The sequence below is a fragment of the Heterodontus francisci genome, chromosome 22, assembly GCF_036365525.1.
Source record: "Heterodontus francisci isolate sHetFra1 chromosome 22, sHetFra1.hap1, whole genome shotgun sequence".
Classification (NCBI taxonomy): domain Eukaryota; kingdom Metazoa; phylum Chordata; class Chondrichthyes; order Heterodontiformes; family Heterodontidae; genus Heterodontus; species Heterodontus francisci.
In genome coordinates this window covers 76368437-76385846 of record NC_090392.1, presented here as the reverse complement: position 1 = coordinate 76385846, position 17410 = coordinate 76368437, and the positions used below count along the sequence as shown (strand labels likewise).

The window sequence follows — 17410 nt, the reverse complement described above, 5'->3', positions numbered from 1 at the left end:
TGTGACAATGACCAGATAATCTGTTTCAATGATTTTGGTTGTGGAGTAAATATTGGTCGGGACACCGGAAAGAACGCCACTGCTCTTCTTCGAATAATGCCATGGGATCCTTTATGTCCACCTGAGAGGGCAGACGAGACTTCAGTTTAACATCTCATCCAAAAGTTGGCACCAGTAATAGTGCAGCACTCCCTCAGCACTGCACTTGGGTGGTACGGATCTGAAGAAGGAGTCATTCGGGAAGGCAACTACACTGTGTCAAAAAGGTAAGTTTTAAGGAGGGTCTTAAAGGAGAAGAGAAAGCTTGAGATGGGGATGGTTTGAGTTGACATTCCAGACCTTAGAGCCTAGAAGGCTGATAATCACTATAATGGCCATTATTCATACATGAGCCTAATCTTGGTGTATTGAGCAGGATCTAAGTGTGGTCCTAAGTCACATAGATCAGGAGGGACATAAGCTGAGGGTGATGACATGGTCTCAGCTTCTCCAAGATAGAGAATGTTTAAAGCCAGTTAGGACTTCCTCTCTTGATCACTGTGCTTTAAATTCCAATTGGAGAATGAGCAGTGTGTACATTAGCTAAGGACAGCATCAGACTGGACCATGATACCCCCATGTTCAATTAGCCTCCTGATACCTAATGTTGAGACTCAAACATGAAGAATGCAAACATGCCTGAGGCCAGTTAGTGTCTTCAAGACAGGAGGAGAGTGAATTGGAGGAAGTATAAAAAGGAACTTCAGAAAATCATGATGTGTTATTTCAATCACATTTACTTTATTTTTAACTGTGTTACAACTAACAGATATTAGAACCCTTGACAATCCCCTCATTTAACTTCTGCAGTACTGAAAACCTCCCAAAGGGGAAAAACACCATGAAAAAGGTATAAAAACAGTATCGTTTCTCAAATACTTTAACCGTTTCCTAAATTGTTAAGCAAAATGTTTTGGAAATTTTGCAATGAGTCTATATGTGTTTGATATGTTGGGGAAGGTCTATGGTGACTATTTTGAAGCTCGCTCTGTTGGAATTCATTTACAATAGCAAAGGGGGGGGGGAGGTGATGGTGGGGAAGCTCCCCATTGTATTCATGATGTCATTAGCGTGCAGCAACTGGGAGAGTTACACCTTAGTCAGAAACAAAAGTAGACAGGAGTCCCTCGCTCATCAAGTGAAGCTAACCCTCCAGGATTGTCTTGGACTCTCCAGGAATTAAAAATTAATCTGCTGGACACCAAAAGAATTCATTTACTTTGTACGCTTTTGTTAGTTACAAAAGTACTGAAATGGGTGGGGAAAAAAAGGATGTTAAGCCCCTATTCCCCAGTTTCCATCTTTCATTCCAAGCCCCCATTCCCCAGTCTCCCCTTCCCCGAGCCCACATTCCCCAGTCTTCCTCTCCGCCGAGCCCCCATCCCCCAGTCTTCCTCTCATCTGAGCCTCCATTCCCCAGACTCCCCTTCCCCCGAGCCCACATTCCCCAGTCTCCCTCTCCACCGAGCTCCCATTCCCCATTCTCCCTTTCCCCCGAGCCCCCATTCCCCAGTCTTCCTCTCTGCCGAGCCCCCATCCCCCAGTCTTCCTCTCATCTGAGCCCCCATTCCCCAGACTCCCCTTCCCCCGAGCCCACATTCCCCAGTCTCCCTCTCCACCGAGCTCCCATTCCCCATTCTCCCTTTCCCCCGAGCCCCCATTCCCCAGACTCCCCTTCCCCCGAGCCCACATTCCCCAGTCTCTCTCTCCACCGAGGTCCCATTCCCCCGTCTCCTCCCCAGTCTCTAGCCCCCCGATCTGCTTTCAGAGTCACCCCTCTCTTGGCTGGTTCTGGTTCTTTGCGGATGACAACTTTGAGCTGGTGATGAGCTTTGTGGGAAAGGCTGGGAAATGATTCCTTTTAAAATGAATGTGGTTTAACCTGGTTCTGTCTCCCATTGCCAGGGTAACAGCCAGTTATCACATACAGTGCCTCACAGATCAGTGTCTGCTATTCATGTGGGTGCACTGCGGCAGGAAATTTAAATCACTGATGACCTGGGCTACTGGAGACTCGGAATAGGATCCCCTGATTCTGGGAAACTCTGGGCCATTAGCGGAGCAATGGGAATTCTGCCAGGAAACCTCATATCAGCCCTGATGACTAGAATAATACATTTGGGCCATTTGTTAGCTGTGTGGAGCCTTCTGGCCTTGGGACTTTTATTCGCGCTCAAACAAAGTTGTAAATGTTTTCTTTTCTGTGTAAAAATGGCTTCTTAGTCCATCCCTAAACAAACTAAATTTCTCTGCACAAAATTACCCACACATCTGGCACAAGAGAACAGGCCATTACTCCCTCTTCTTCCAATGGAGAAAGACATTGGAAGTCATTTTGAGATGGCCATTTTACAGTCATCAAGTCCAAACCTCCATATTTTTTAGTTCCCATATTCTTAGATTAACAAGGTAATTGGCCAAACAAGAACAGTATCCCATGATTCATTCAAGATCTAGTGACCATCCCAATAGACACACTGGCGTCTCCCAAGTCTTTATCTTGGATGCTTTGAGAATTTTTTGGTAAAAAAACAAAGTCAGCAACAATATTAATACTGAGGGAAATCTTAACCTTACCTGCCTGTTAGAAACAGGGGATTGGATGCACAGAATAACATAGCAACAGGAGGAGGCCATTCAGCCCCTCGAGCCTGTTCCATCATTCAATGACATCAAGGCTGATCTCTGCCCGAACTCCATACAGCCTCCTTTGCCCCATATCCCTTAATACCTTTGGTTAACAAAAAATCTGTGAATCTCAGATTTAGAAGTAACAATAGATCTAGCATCAATTGCCATTTGCAGAAGAGAGTTCCAAACTTCTACTAAACTTTATGTGTAGAAGTGTTTCCTAATTTCACACCTGAGAGGTCTGGCTCTAATTTTTCGACTAGACCCCTCACCCTGGACTTCCCAAACAGTGAAATATTTTCTTTCTATCTTTCCTATCTGTTCCTCTTATTATCTTGAGAACTTTGATCAAATCACCCCGTAACCTTCTAAATTTCAGGAATATAACCATAGTCTGTGCAATCTCTCCTCATGATTTAACCCTTAGAGTCCAGTTATCATTCTGGTAAATCTACACTGCACTCCCTCCAAAGCCAACTTATCCTTCCTAAGGTGTGGTGCCCAAAACTGCTCACAGTAACTCCAGGTGTGGTTTATCCAGAACTTTGTATAGCTCAAGCATGACTTCTACCCTCTTGTATTCGGTTCCTCTAGATATAAAAGCCAGCATTCCATTACCTTTTTCATTATTTTCTGTACCTCTTCATGATATTTCAATGATCTGTGTACCTGGACCCCCAAGTCTCTTTGGACTGTTCCTAGCTTTTCACCATTTAGAAAGTAATGCTGCTTTTACTTCCTATTGAAGCTAATGGAGGGTAATATTGAGCCAGATGTGAAAGCAGAATTACACCTGATCCTGTGGGACTCCCATCCGGTGAGTTGGATTAAAATTACCTCATCAATGAATAAGAAAGCCATGCAGCAATTAGCCTGGGTGTGCATTATTTTTAACAGTTAGGTACTGTCTATTCATCGCTGTCCAATTAAAACATGCACAATTAACATCCTAGTTAGGATTCACCACACTAATATGACACTTGGCGTGATGTGTAGCAAGTATATACGGCCATGGTGTGAAGCTGGTGCTCATGTTGGGCACCACCATGTTTTAGTGTTACACCTGCACATTGTTTGGAGGTGATGGCATGCACGACGAAGCTAGTATAGTTTAACGGCACGTCTCGGCGTTCATTTTAATGTGAAGCGGCGCGGGTTGAACACGGAGACAAATCAGTAATATCCCACGAAGCACGAAGACCAACAGTTCTCACCAGAGGCAGGTCATCCTCAGCCTCTACCTTTTCTATTGTCCCTGTGTTGGTTTAGTGCTGCCTGCAAAAATGGAAATATAATTCAAGCAAAAACCAGCATGAATTTGAATCTCAATGCCAGGAATCTTGACTCCGAATATTTAATTCTACATAAGGTTTCCTGCCTCTTCCACTCTGCGATCTCTCAGGTATAGCATCATCGGACTCCTTTGCTTCCAGGAAGGAACAAACAAGCTTGCATTGATATAACGCCTGTCACAGCAAGCCCCTATGAACACCAACTATCTGTTTTTAGTGATGCTGTTTGAGGGACAAATGCTCACCCAGATGATTGGGGAGCAATTCCCTGCTGTTCACTGAAATAGTGCCCTGGGATCTTTTATGTCCACCTGAGAGGGCAGACAGGATCTTGGTTTCGTGCCTTATCCAAGGAACCAGCACTGCTGGCAGTGCAGCACTCCTTCAGTACTGCACTGGAGTGTCAGCCTCAATTGTGGACTCACATCTCTGGAGTGGGACTTGAATCCACAACTTTCTGACACAGAGTTGAGACTGCTCGCCACTGAGCTACAACTGACACTGTGATATATAGTTGGGTCTGACAGAGATCCTTACTTTCCATCTTCTTCCTGATTGCCTTCACCATCTGTTTTCCCTTCCTCTTCGGTTTTCTGATCTTCACATTGATGATCTTGTTTCTTTTTCCTCCTCACGCACTTCACAATCACTAAGATCAGAATGACGACAGCCAGAAACCCCCCAACTGATGCTCCTATAATCACAGCGACTGTGGAGTCACGTTCAGGGGGAACTGAAAGAGAAATTTCACACCATTAGGAATAGTCTTCTTCATGCGTGGAGGGAGTCTCTTGCTAGATGCATACTTTTGGAGGAAAAAAAATGAACATAGGATCTATGAGTATTCTATAAAATGTTTAAAGAAGGGCACTTTGTGGGGATTTTGTGGCCAGCAGTATGTCAGTTGGGAATACCATCACTGTGACTCTTTGCAGTGACAATTTGTGGACTGGACTTACTGGGTTTAGGCTAATGTTCCCTTTAAGAATGAACAGGTGCAGAGCAACCTGGAAGGTTCCGCACAATTTGTCCTGTTTTTAAGGTAATGTGTGTGTGTGGCCAGGCAAAAATGAAACAGAACCATGCATTGAAATGAACAGACTGGGCACAACAATAAAAAAAAGAGGGAACACTAATTCAGGTTGATGCCATCAAATCGCATTTATATAGTGCCTTTAATGTAGTAAAATGTCCCAAGGTGCATCACAGGAGCGTTATTGAACAGAATTTGATACTGAGGCACATAAAGAGATATTAGGACAGATGAACTAAAGCTTGGTCTCAGAGGCAGGTTTTAAGGAACATATTAAAGGAGGAGAGAGAGGTAGAGAGATGGAGAGGTTTAGGGAGGGAATTCTACAGCTTAGGACTCAGGTAGCTGAAGGCACTGCCGCCAATGGGTAGAGTGATTAAAATGGGGGATGCACAAAAAGCCAGAATTGGAGGAGGGCAGAGATGTCTAAGGGTTATAGGGCTGGAGGAGATTACAGAGATAGGGAGGAATATAAATACAAGAAGGTGAATTTTAAATTGAAGTCGTTGGTGGACTGGGAGACAATGTGGGTCAACAGTGGCGCAGTGGTTAGCACCGCAGCCTCACAGCTCCAGCGACCCGGGTTCAATTCTGGGTACTGCCTGTGTGGAGTTTGCAAGTTCTCCCTGTGTCTGCGTGGGTTTCCTCCGGGTGCTCCGGTTTCCTCCCACAGCCAAAGGACTTGCAGGTTGATAGGTAAATTGGCCATTATAAAATTGTCCCTAGTATAGGTAGATGGTAGGGAAATATAAGGACAGGTGGGGATGTGGTAGGAATATGGAATTAGTGTAGGATTAGTATATAAATGGGTGGTTGATGGGTCGGCACAGACTCGGTGGGCCGAAGGGCCTGTTTCAGTGCTGTATCTCTAAACTAAACTAAACTAACAAGCACAGGGGTGATGGGTAAAAGGGACTTGGTGTGAGTTAGGACACGGGCAGCAGAGTTTTGGATGAGCGCAAGTTTACAGAGGGGGGCAAATGGGAGGCTGAGCAGGAGAGTGTTGAAAAGCCTGGATGAACCCCATTTCATCTTGCAGTCATCAAACAGAAAAAGCCTCCATCCCATCAGCTGGAGAGAGATACAGGCTCCAATCCCAGAGGAAAGTTTCTCGTCTTCCTGCCAAACTTCACCTGCGCTTCTTCATGGCAGGACTATAAGTTACTCACTTCTTGTCAAGTAGGATGTTCAAGTTTGCCTGAGTTTTTTTTCTCTCTTCAAGAATTATTTAACAAATTCTAAAATGGTACAAAATTCAAATTTTGGTTTAGACAAGTGGTTAGTCAGTTAAGGGAGGAACATCTACAGCAGGAACACAAAAGAGCAGAAATAGCAGAAAACGGAGAGAAAATGCAATGGAAGATCAGATGCAGGGGTAGACCGGGCATGTCATGGAGATAAAGTGATCGAGACAACAACATTATTTTACAATACCTTCTGTAACCACTCTCAGATAGATTAATCCCCATCCGTTGTGTCTGTCAGGAGGGTTTAACACAGAACAGTTGTAAAAGCCTTCATCACTGAGCTGGATGTCATGAATAGTGACAGAGACATCATTCCTTTTCAGGTTCCCTGACCACTCCACCCTACCCAAAAAGCGGTCTGTTCTGGGCATGAGCACCTTACGCCGAAACTGGACAAGCTACAGGGGGGAGAAAAGAGAAAGGTTTGTTAAACACATTAATTCCTCCCCTCTAGAAGTCTATTTCTAACCCAACACCTCTGGCTGGACTCATCCAAAACTCTACTACCCGCATCCTAACTCGCACCATCTCCTGTTCACCCATTGCCCCTGTGCTTGCTGACCTACATTGGCTCCTGGTCTGGCAACACTTCGAATTTTACATTCTGCTTCCTGTTTTCACACCCCTCCATGGACTCACAATTCCTGATCTCTCCTCCAGCCCTACAACCCTCCGAGATCTTTGCACTTCTCCAATCTCGGCCTATTGAACATCTCAGATTTTTAATTGCATCACCATTGGTGGCCATGCTTTCAGCTGGTGAGGCCCTAAACTCTGGAATTCCTTCCCTAAACCTCTCCATCTCTCTACCTCCTTCTCCTCTTTTAAGATGCTCCTTAAAACCTACTTCCTTGACCAAGCTTTTGGTCATCTGTCCTTAAATCTCCTTAAATGGCTCTGTGCCAAATTTTGTTTGATAACACTCCTGTGAAACGCTTTGGAGCATTTTCCTATATTAAAGATGTTATATACGTGCAAGCTGATGTCACTGAGAAAGAAGTTATGATCTGCCAATGACACTCTATAGCTATCTACTAAGAAGACCATAGCACCCCTTCATTTGTCTAACTGCATCAGGCCCTCTGTACTGGGCCACCCCATTCTCTATAGCTTAACCAGCCTGCATTCAACGTGCTGTTACATTGCTCCCAGTCAACAACAACTTGAATTTACATGGCACCTTTATTGTAGCAAACACAACCCAAAGTGCTTCACAGGGGCGTTACGAAAGCAAAACTGATTCTAAGTCAAAGAGGAGATATTTGGACAGGTGACCCAAAGCTTGGTCAAAGAGGTTTTAAGGAGCATATTAAAGGAGGACAGAACTGTCAAAGGGCGGAGAGGTTTAGGGAGGTAATTTCAAAGCTTAGGGCCCATGCAGCTGAAGGTACGGCTGACAGAGTGGTGTGTGAAAGAAGTGAGGAGTGCACAAGAGGCCAGAATTGGAGGAATGCAGATATCTTGGAGGGTTGTGGAGCTTAAGGAGGTTCCAGAGATAGGGAGGGATGAGGCCAATGAGGGATTTGAACACTAGGATGAGAATTTTAAAATTGAGGAGTTGCTGGATCAGGAGCCATTTTAGGTCAGTGAGCACAGAGGTGAAAGGTGAATGGGAGTTACAAAACAAGGTTATGTTTTGGATGAGCTTAAGTTTACGGAAAGTGGAAGCTGGGGGGCCAGCCAGAAGAACATTGGAATAGTTGAGTCTGGAGGTAACAAAGGCATGGATGAGAATTTCAGCAGGAAATGGGCTGAGGCAGGGGCGGCGACAGGCAATAGAGTCATAGAGTTATACAGCACAGAAACAGGCCCCTTCGGCCCATCTTGTCCATGCCAGCTAACAAGCACCTAACTATTCTAATCCCATTTTCCAGCACTTTTCCCGTAGCCTTGTATGCTATGGCGTTTCAAGTGCACATCTAAATACTTCTTAAATGTTGTGAGGGTTCCTGCCTCTACCACCTGTTCAGGCAGTGCGTTCCAGATTCCAACCACCCTCTGGGTGAAACATTTTTTCCTCAAATCCCCTCTAAACCTCCTGCCCCTTACCTTAAATCTATGCCCCCTGGTTATTGACCCCTCCGCTAAGGGGAAAAGTTTCTTCCTATCTAACGTATCAATGCCCCTCATAATTTTGTATACCTCAATCATAACTGCCCTCAGCCTTCTCTGCTCTAAGGAAAACAACCCTAGCCTATCCAGTCTCTCTTCATAGCTGAAATGCTCCAGCCCAGGCAACATCCTGGTGAATCTCCTTTGCATCCTCTCCAGTGCAATCACATCCTTGCTATAGTGTGGTGCCCAGAACTGTACACAGTACTCCAGCTGTGGCCTAACTAGCATTTTATACAGCTCCATCATAACCTCCCTGCTCTTATATTCTATGCCTCGGCTAATAAAGGCCATATGCCTTCCTAACCACCTTATCTACCTGTGCTGCTGCCTCCAGTGATCTATGGACAAGTACACCAAGGTCCCTCTGACCCTCCATACTTCCTAGGGCCCTACCATCCATTGTATATTCCCTTGCTTTGTTAATCCTCCCAAAATGCAACACCTCACACTTCTCAGGATTAAATTCCGTTTGTCACTGCTCTGCCCATCTTACCAGCCCATCTATATCATCCTGTAATCTAAGGCTTTCCACCTCATTATTTACGACACCACCAATTTTCGTGTCATGCTATGGAGGTAGAAGTAGGTGGTCTTTGTGATGTACAGGATCTGGGGCTTAGGGTCAAATAACACGGCAAGGTTGTAAACAGTTGGGTTCAGCCTCAGACAATGGCTGGAGAGGGAGCTGCAACTGGTGGCAAGGGAACAGAGTTTGTGAGGGGGAGTGGGGCAAAGACAATGACGTCACCCTTTCCAATGCTTATTTACAGGGAATTTTGTCTCATTCTTGACTGGATGTCGGACAGTTAGTCTGATAAATCAGTGATGGTGGAGTGGTTGGGCGAGGTGGTGGTGAGGTAGAGCTGAGTGTCATCGGCATAAATGTGGAACGTGATGTGTTTTTGGATGATGTCACCGAGAGACAGAATGCAAAGGATAAATAGGAGGGGACCAAGGATAGATCGTTGGGGGACTCTGGAGGAAATGGTGCGGGAGCAGCAAGATAAATTATTGCAGGAGATTCTCTGGCAATGGATGGATAGGTAGGAGTTGAACCTGTTGAGAGCAGTCCCACCCAGCTGGATGATGGAGGAGAGATGTCGGAGGATTGTGCGGTCAATCGTGTCACTGGTTGCAGACAATGGTTGGGGCAGCACAGTGGCGCAGTGGTTAGCACCGCAGCCTCACAGCTCCAGCGACCTGGGTTCAATTCTGGGCACTGCCTGTGTGGAGTTTGCAAGTTCTCCCTGTGACTGTGTGGGTTTTCGCTGGGTGCTCTGGTTTCCTCCCACAGCCAAAGGTTGATAGGTAAATTGGCCATTATAAATTGCTCCTAGTATAGGTGGGGATGTGGTAGGAATATGGGATTAATGTAGGGTTAGTATCAATGGGTGGTTGATGGTCAGCACAGACTTGGTGGGCCAAAGGGCCTGTTTCAGTGCTGTATCTCTAAATAAATAAACAAGTTGAGAAAGAGGAGGCAGGATAGTTTACCATGGTTGATGTCATTTGTGAATTTGATTAGTACTGTTTCAGTGCTGTGGCAGGAGGCAGAAACCTGATCGGAGAGATTCGCAGAAAGATGGGCGTGGATTTGGGAGATGCCAACATGTTCAAGGGCTGTGGAGAAGAAAGGGAGTTGGGAGATGCGGGGCGGTAGTTTGCAAGGAAACATTCTTCCAAAGAACATCTATTACCTACCAATTATATCATGAAACAAAAAATAAAGCAAAACACTTACCACATCTTGTGTGCAGTTTTCACATTCAAAATAGGTCCAATTTAAGGAGAAACGCTTTTCGTTGACATCATAGCATGAGTTGAAGGTGCAGGTCAGTTTGGCTGATGTACCATTTAGTTTGATGACATAGGGTGAAACCATGACTTCCATACTAGAGCCAATGTGGACTAAAGGGAATGGGAAGGAAACAGACTGTCATTGAAAATGTCTGATTACCTGTTCCACAGCTGTAAAATAAAGGGATAGTTTTCTCAGCCCTGAGAAAGGGATTTAAGGCCCAAGCTAGGTAATGATGAAGTTTGGATGTCCTTTTGAATTTGGTGCCTTTTGGAGGTGCAAAAAATTAAGTATCTCAATTAAGCCACGTCTCAAAATCTGACCCTAAATCCCATGCCACCAAGTTGCACATCTTTCAGGATTGAACCATTAAGGAGAACAGAGAGTAATAAAGACATGCCTCACCATCTCATAATGTGCCCCAAACAACACTGTCTGTGATGACAGCTGCCCTTTACAGGTGTGAGTCCGATGGTGAACCTCCTCCTCTGTTCAAAAAGTCACAAAGCTGACACTCCTGGTTCAAAAGTATCCCCATGGCAAGAGAACAACAACTTGTGTTCATACATCACCTTTACGTAGTAAAATGTCTCAAGGCACATCACAGGAGCGTTATCAAATAAAATTTGACACCGAGCTACATAAGGAGATTATTGGGGCAGGTAACCAAAAGCTTGGATGAAGAGGAGCGTTTTAACGAGGTCACCTTGTTCAAGTGGGTCCTCTCAGTAAGACCACCCACCTTAAGAAGGGTCCTGATAACAGAACTCTCCATTTAACCTTCTCTTCAATTGCCCAAACTGCACCAGCTTCAGTGCTGCTGTCATCATGCAGTTGTGCCTTTACCCTTTGCAGCAATATTTGCATATTGCTGTGCTTTAAGTCTCTGTAAAAAAAATCTATATCTCCAAATGCTGCATCAATCAGAGGGCGATGCAGCTGGGCTCGAGTGCTGACTCTGCAAGTCTCTTATTGAATAATACTAAGTTGGGCCTATCCCAGGGGATGCTGCAATGGAACAAGATTCCATTCCAACAGAACATGAAAAGGAATCGTATCCTGTCTGTCAGCTTGTACTGTTTAATTTGCAACACTCCAATAAACAAAGCTTCAGAAAGGATTTTTTTCCCCTGAAGATGTTAGGAAGAGGTTCCCGCAATGCTCGATACTCAGTTACCCTGCGAGGCGAAGATTGTACAAGATTACAGGACTTTGGATGAACTGGACTCACGTCATCTGTGAAGGTTCCTGTTGAGAAGTAAGGACGTCTTTAATCAGTTGGGTGTCAGAGGCCAGTCTACACAGAGCATTCGGGGACTGTGGATGCTTTTCACTCGGCCCTGACACAAAAATCTTTTGGCTAGCCCAAGGAGGAAACGTGGTTCCCCAGAAGGCAGAATAAAGGATCTCAGATAATGAACTAACCATATCTAGAAGTATGGAGATAGCCCAGGGTTAAGACCAGTTGGATTTTTTTTCCATGAAAGTACAGAGGTACACTCTTACCATCTCAGATCCTGAGAGTCAATGGACAAGAAGGAAACCACTGGAAAATGACAGAATGATAAATCCCTAAGTATAAAATAACATCGCTATCCTCATCTGTAATGATTCGACCAAGAATGAATGAGTTAACTGACAGCGAACCTGAAATCCTTCCTCGCAGGAGAATAGTGTCTATACTGAAAGCCAACGCAAGCTACTTCAGTTTTCTCTTTCCTTCCTCCTCTGCCTAATCCACTTCAGCCTCTGCCAACTGTGACAAACTATAGCAAGTTGAAAGAATCTATTGCTCACTTACCTGTCTGGTTAAACAAAGTGACAGAGAAATAACTTGGCCAAGGTAAGTAGAGGGGTATCGATGAAAGGGTTAAAGGAGTCGTTTAGTCTTGTTGCAATAATCTATTGATCGACAATCAGCATGCAAGGTCTCACACTGGCATTTGTTCATTTATTTGTTTCACAGAATATCCTGACAGAGACTACTCCAGAGACTTCTGCACAAACTCTAGGCTGATAGTGTAGAGGGAGCTTTACTCTGTATCTAACCCATGCTGTACCTGTCCTGGGAATGTTTGATGGGGAAAGTGTAGCGGGAATTTTACTCTGTATCTAACCCTGTGCTGTACCTATCCTGGGTGTGTTTGATCAGACAGTCTAGTGGGAGCTTTACTCTGTATCTAACATACTATTACAAAATGTTCACAGCACAGAAACAGGCCATTCAGCCCAACAGGCTCATGACAGTTTATGCTCCGCACAACCCTCTTCCCTCCCTATTTAATCGAATCCCATCAGCATATCCTTCTCTTCCTTTCTCCCTCAGCTATATATTGAGCTTTCCCTTAAATGTATCTATTCTATTTGTCTCAACTACTCACTGTGGTAGTGAGTCCCACATTCTCATTACTCTCAGGGTGAAGATGTTTCTTCCTGACTATCTTATATTTATGGCCGCTTGTTTTGGTCTCACCCACAAGTGGAAACAACTTCTCTGTGTCTACCCCATCAAACCCTTTCATAATTTTAAAGACGGTACCCCTCAGTCTTCACTGGGAGTGTTTGAGTGTCTAATACTATTCTTAGCCAATGAAAATCTATTTTTAAAATTTTGCTCCCAATTCCCAAAAATGCACTGCCCAATAGGATGGTGGAAGCAGATTCAATAGTAGCCTTCAAAAGGAAATTGAATAAATTCTTGAAGGAGAAAAATATTTGCAGAGGTATAGGGAAAGAAAGTGGAATGGGACTAATTGGGTTTCTCTTTGGAAGAGTTGGCACATACTCAATGGGTTGAATGGCCTTCATCTGTACTGTACTATTTCTATGGGATGGTACAGTGGGTGCTTTTCTTTGTATCTAACCTGTGCTGTATCTTCTCTAGAAGTGTTCCATGTGGCAGTGTAGCGGGAGCTTTACTCTATCGAATCCATGCTTGGGGGAAAGAGGGAGTGAGGGACTGTGAATGGATTGGAGGGGTAGAGTGTGTGAGACTGAGGGAGAGAGTAAGCCTGAAGGGAAGGGAGGGAGTGAGCTTGGGTGAGGGAGTGAGGGAGGTTTTGAGAGTGGGGATGGAATGGAGAGAATGAGAGTGGGGGAAGTTACCTCTGTAACTGGGGCCCCCCGTCTGTCTGCAACCCTTTTAAAACTGTTGTTAGTGAATGAAAATCTATTTTTAAAATTTTGCCCCCCGTTCCCAAATGGTGTGTCTGTAACTGCATTCCCCTGTGCGTCAGTAACCGGGTCCCCTGTGTGTCTGTAACTGGAATCCCCTGTGTGTCTGCAACTGGAGTCCCCTGTGTGTCTGCAACTGGAGTCCCCTGCCAGTCTGTAACTGGATAAACAATCACTCAACCTCTTTATTAATCGCTTTTATTAACTCCTCGATGTTTTTGCGATTGATGAAATGAGGATGAGCACCTTGTCTTAAAACATCTTACACCTAGAAATTTCTCCCATCCTCCTCCTCACAAGTCCAGCTCTTCCTGGGGCAACATTCCACAGGAACGATCCACCTTACCTCACCCAAATAACCAGACTTCATGTGGGAGAATAGATAATTGGCTGGATTTTACCAAGTCCATGATGTCGCGCTCCATGGCGGTGGTGGGTGGGGAAGCCGAAAGATTGTTCTGGCAGAGGCCCGCCTCAGAGTCCGACCCTGGGAGGCCCCGGCCTGATCCTCCCAGTGGCGGCAAGGCTCCATGGTGGCCCCCACCGCCACCACCCCTCTCCCCCACCCCTGTTCGCCGCTGGGCGACAGGACCTCAATTTCCATATTTAAATCATTAAGACCAATTAAAACTTAACTGCCGCGATCTTCAGTGCAGCGGCTGGCACTCCCGTGCCTTCAATTCCCCGTTTGGGGAAAGCACACATTACATTGGTGGGGAGGGGGGAGGAGTTAAGATTTTCAGCACGGGAGGGGTGGGGTGATGGGGTCAAATAAGCATCATCTGTGTAGGGGATGTTGAGAAGGGGTGAACTTTCAACTTTGTGCTGTCTTGTGGGAGGGGAAGGTCAGAATTCAAATGTAAGTTTTTTGGTGGGGGAGGGGGAAGGGCAAATACTGTGATTTTTATTGGGTGATCGTAAAAGGGCGTTCCAATTTTATTTTGTAAATTTTCGGGGGGGTTCATAAGAATCATAGGAAATAGGAGCAGGAGTAGGCCATTCGGCCTGTTGAGCCTGCTCCGCCACTCAAACAGATCATGGCTGATCATCTACCTCTGTACCATTATTCCCCATGATCCGCATATTCCTTGATGTTCTTAGTTTTCAGAAATCTATTGATTTCTGTCTTGAGCGTGCTCAATGATGCCATTTTCTGGGCTCGCCGCAGGGAGTGACGGCGGGCTCTTAAAATACAGCCCAATGAGTAGCAACAGGAAATTCCACCATGGGGGCATCGTCGAGCCAGATCCTGTCTTGAAGGAAAACCATTCACACATCCAGTAGGAGAGAGCTTGGTGGATAACAATGGGTAGCAGGATCCATGGCTGATTTTTACCTTCATTAACATAGAGGTGCTTTGGCCAACTGTTGCTGCCCCAACTGTGCTACACGAGCCCATCAAACAATTCCTAGGGCAGCTACAGAAGGGTTGGATACAGGGCAAAATGCTGACCTACATTGGCCCCCCCAAAAAAATCACCTCAAATTTAAACTTCTCATCCTTGTGTTGAAATCCCTCCATGGCCTCCCTATCTCTGTGACCTCCTCCAGCCCAACCACTCTGGCCTCTTGTGCATTACCGACTTTCCACTATTGGTGGCCGTGCCTTCAGCTGCCTGGGCCAAAAGCTCTGGATTTCCCTCCCTAAACCTCTCTACCTCTCTTTCCTCCTTGAAGAAGTTTCTTAAAATCTACTGCCTTGACCAAGCTTTTGGTCACTTGTCCTAAAATTTCCATCTTCTTGGTGCCAATGCTTTTGACCAATTATGCTCCTGTGAAGCAACTTGGGATGCCCTACTACCTTAAAGGGGTTATAGAAATGCAAGTTGTTTCTAAATGCAAGAAAATGTGCTGCATGTTTTCTCCAAAATTTATTGTCAACCAGTAGTTCAATCAGCAAGGATGCCGGGTGTAGAATTTAGGAACGCCAGAGTTTCCAACCTGTGCTGAAAATGACCCAGACAGTATGATGACATTGAACAAGATTAGAGCAGGTTCATTTCCCTCATGGGATAGTGAATGCGTGGAACAAACTGGCAGAGAAATTCAGGGTCAGGGATATCTTTGGAAAGGAATTGGATCATCATTGATTGAGGGTGAGAGAGATATAGATAGATCAGATAATTTCCAGGGAGGGTGTTATTGATTGTCAGATAGCGATAGGACAGATTAGCTCCAGGAAGGGCTGATGTTGACCTGTATGGACTGTAGAAAGAGTTGTCATTGAAGGCTAAATGTCTAATTCTCATTCCAAGCTCTCTTGCATTCTTTGAAGATTTACCTATCAGAGCTGCAATCGAGAAAAGATTCTACTCCCATAATACAAAAAGTAACGTGCTCTAACGAAAATAATTTCGCAATTTGGATTCATTTTCTCATCTGATTATTGAATTTCTAAAAATTGCAACATGGATTGTAGTCAATGAAGGGTTTTGTTTTAACTTTTTATTTAAGCACTTTTTCAAAAAATAAACTTGATCAGCATTTATTGCCCGTCTATAGTTGCCCTAAGAAGGTTGTGGTGGGCCGGCCTTCTTGAACTGCTGAAGCTCCTTGTGAAGATGATTTTTCCACGATGATGTTAGATTATTCAACCCTAAACGCAATTCATATTCATTTCAAACTTACAGTGTATCAGGAATTGCAACGTAGTTCAAAGTTGCAACTACTCATCCCGTTCACCAGATGGAGTCAGTATTAACTTCTGGGAGACATCTACATTTATATAACATCTTTCACACTCAAAGTGCTTTACAGTCAATAAAGTACATTTGAAGTGCAGTTACTACTGTAATGTAAGGAAACGTGGCAACCCATTTGCACACAGCAAATTCTCACAAACACCAGTGAGCTAATGGTCAGATAATTTGTTTTAATAATGCGGGTGGAAAGTTAAATATTTGGCCAGGATAACTGGAAGAATTCTCCTGCTCTTCAGAATAGTGCCAAGGATCTTTTATGTTCACCTGAAGGGCAGACAGGGTCTTGGTTTAATGCCTCATCCGAAAGACAACACCTCCAACAGAGCAGCACTCCCTCAGTACTACACTGGAGCATCAGCCTGGATGATATGGCCAAGTCCCTGGAGTGGAACGTGAACACACAATCTTCAAGTTTAGAGGTGAGAGTGCTACCCACTGAGCCACAGATGACACATGAGAATGGATAATGCTCAGTGTAACTGGGTGTCCGTGTTCTTATGGATCCAGACTTTTCACCTGGAATTTTTAAAATATATTTAGATATATACTTTCATATTGCTCCAGAATTTAGACATTAAGATTTAACAGACTTGTAAAACCACGTAGACAGTTTACATTTGTCCAGTTGTCACTGGGTGACATTTGTTGGGGCTGCAGTGGATAATTTTGTAGATTAACTGATCACTTAGGCAGAACTAATGACATCAGACAAACCCAAGGGGTGAGATTTTCAGTCACTAGCTGACTACTTGGTACTAGAGATAATGGACGTCAACAACTCACACTTACATAACACCTTTAATGTAGTAAAACATCCCAAGGTGTTTCACAGGAGTATTATCAAACAACATTCGATACTGAGCCACATAAAGAGATACTTGGACAGGCAACCAAAACTAGAGTCAAAGCAGAAGGTTTTAAGGAGTGTCTTAAAGGAGGAGAGAGAGGTAAAGGGATGGAGAGATTTAGAGAGTAAAATCCAGAGCTTAGAGGCCAGGCAGCAGAAGGCACGGCTGACAATAGTAGAAGGATGAACATTGGGGTGCGCAAGAGGCCAGAATTGGAGGAGCGCAGAGATCTCGGAGGGTTGTGGGGCTGGAGGAGGTTACAGAGATAGGGAAGGATTTGAAAACAAGGATGAGAATTTATAACTGAGGCATGGCTGGAGCTGACTTCAGCCATGTGCAGAGATTGGAGAAGCTGGGATTGCTCTCCTTAGAATAGAGCAGGTTAAGGGAAGATTTAATTGTTCAAGGTGAAGCGGTGTTTTGATACAGTAAATAGGGAGACACCTGCTTCCACTAGCAGGAGGGTCAGTAACCAAAAGATACAGATTTAATATAATTGGCAAAAGAACCAGAGCAGAGATGGCAATAAAT

The 17410-nt window shown here is 44.7% G+C and overlaps 1 protein-coding gene across 5 annotated transcripts in view; it reads right to left on the bottom strand.

The window, feature by feature from the left end:
- Positions 1 to 1796: 1796 nt before the first annotated feature.
- The window catches only part of LOC137381644 (sodium channel subunit beta-2-like), a 37457-nt gene continuing 21843 nt past the window's right edge, over positions 1797 to 17410 (bottom strand). For 2 of the 5 annotated variants that reach the window (XM_068054353.1, XM_068054351.1), the window contains exons 2-5: positions 10099 to 10265; positions 6430 to 6640; positions 4500 to 4695; positions 1797 to 3945 (exon numbers count right to left, since the gene is read on the bottom strand). In XM_068054353.1, the coding sequence (XP_067910454.1) occupies positions 3936 to 3945; positions 4500 to 4695; positions 6430 to 6640; positions 10099 to 10248 (567 nt within the window). In that variant the 5' untranslated portion in view covers positions 10249 to 10265 and the 3' untranslated portion in view covers positions 1797 to 3935. Of the gene's footprint in view, positions 3946 to 4495; positions 4696 to 6429; positions 6641 to 10098; positions 10266 to 17410 lie in introns of those variants that run through there. The other 3 variants (XM_068054349.1, XM_068054350.1, XM_068054352.1) reach the window with 2 other exon arrangements.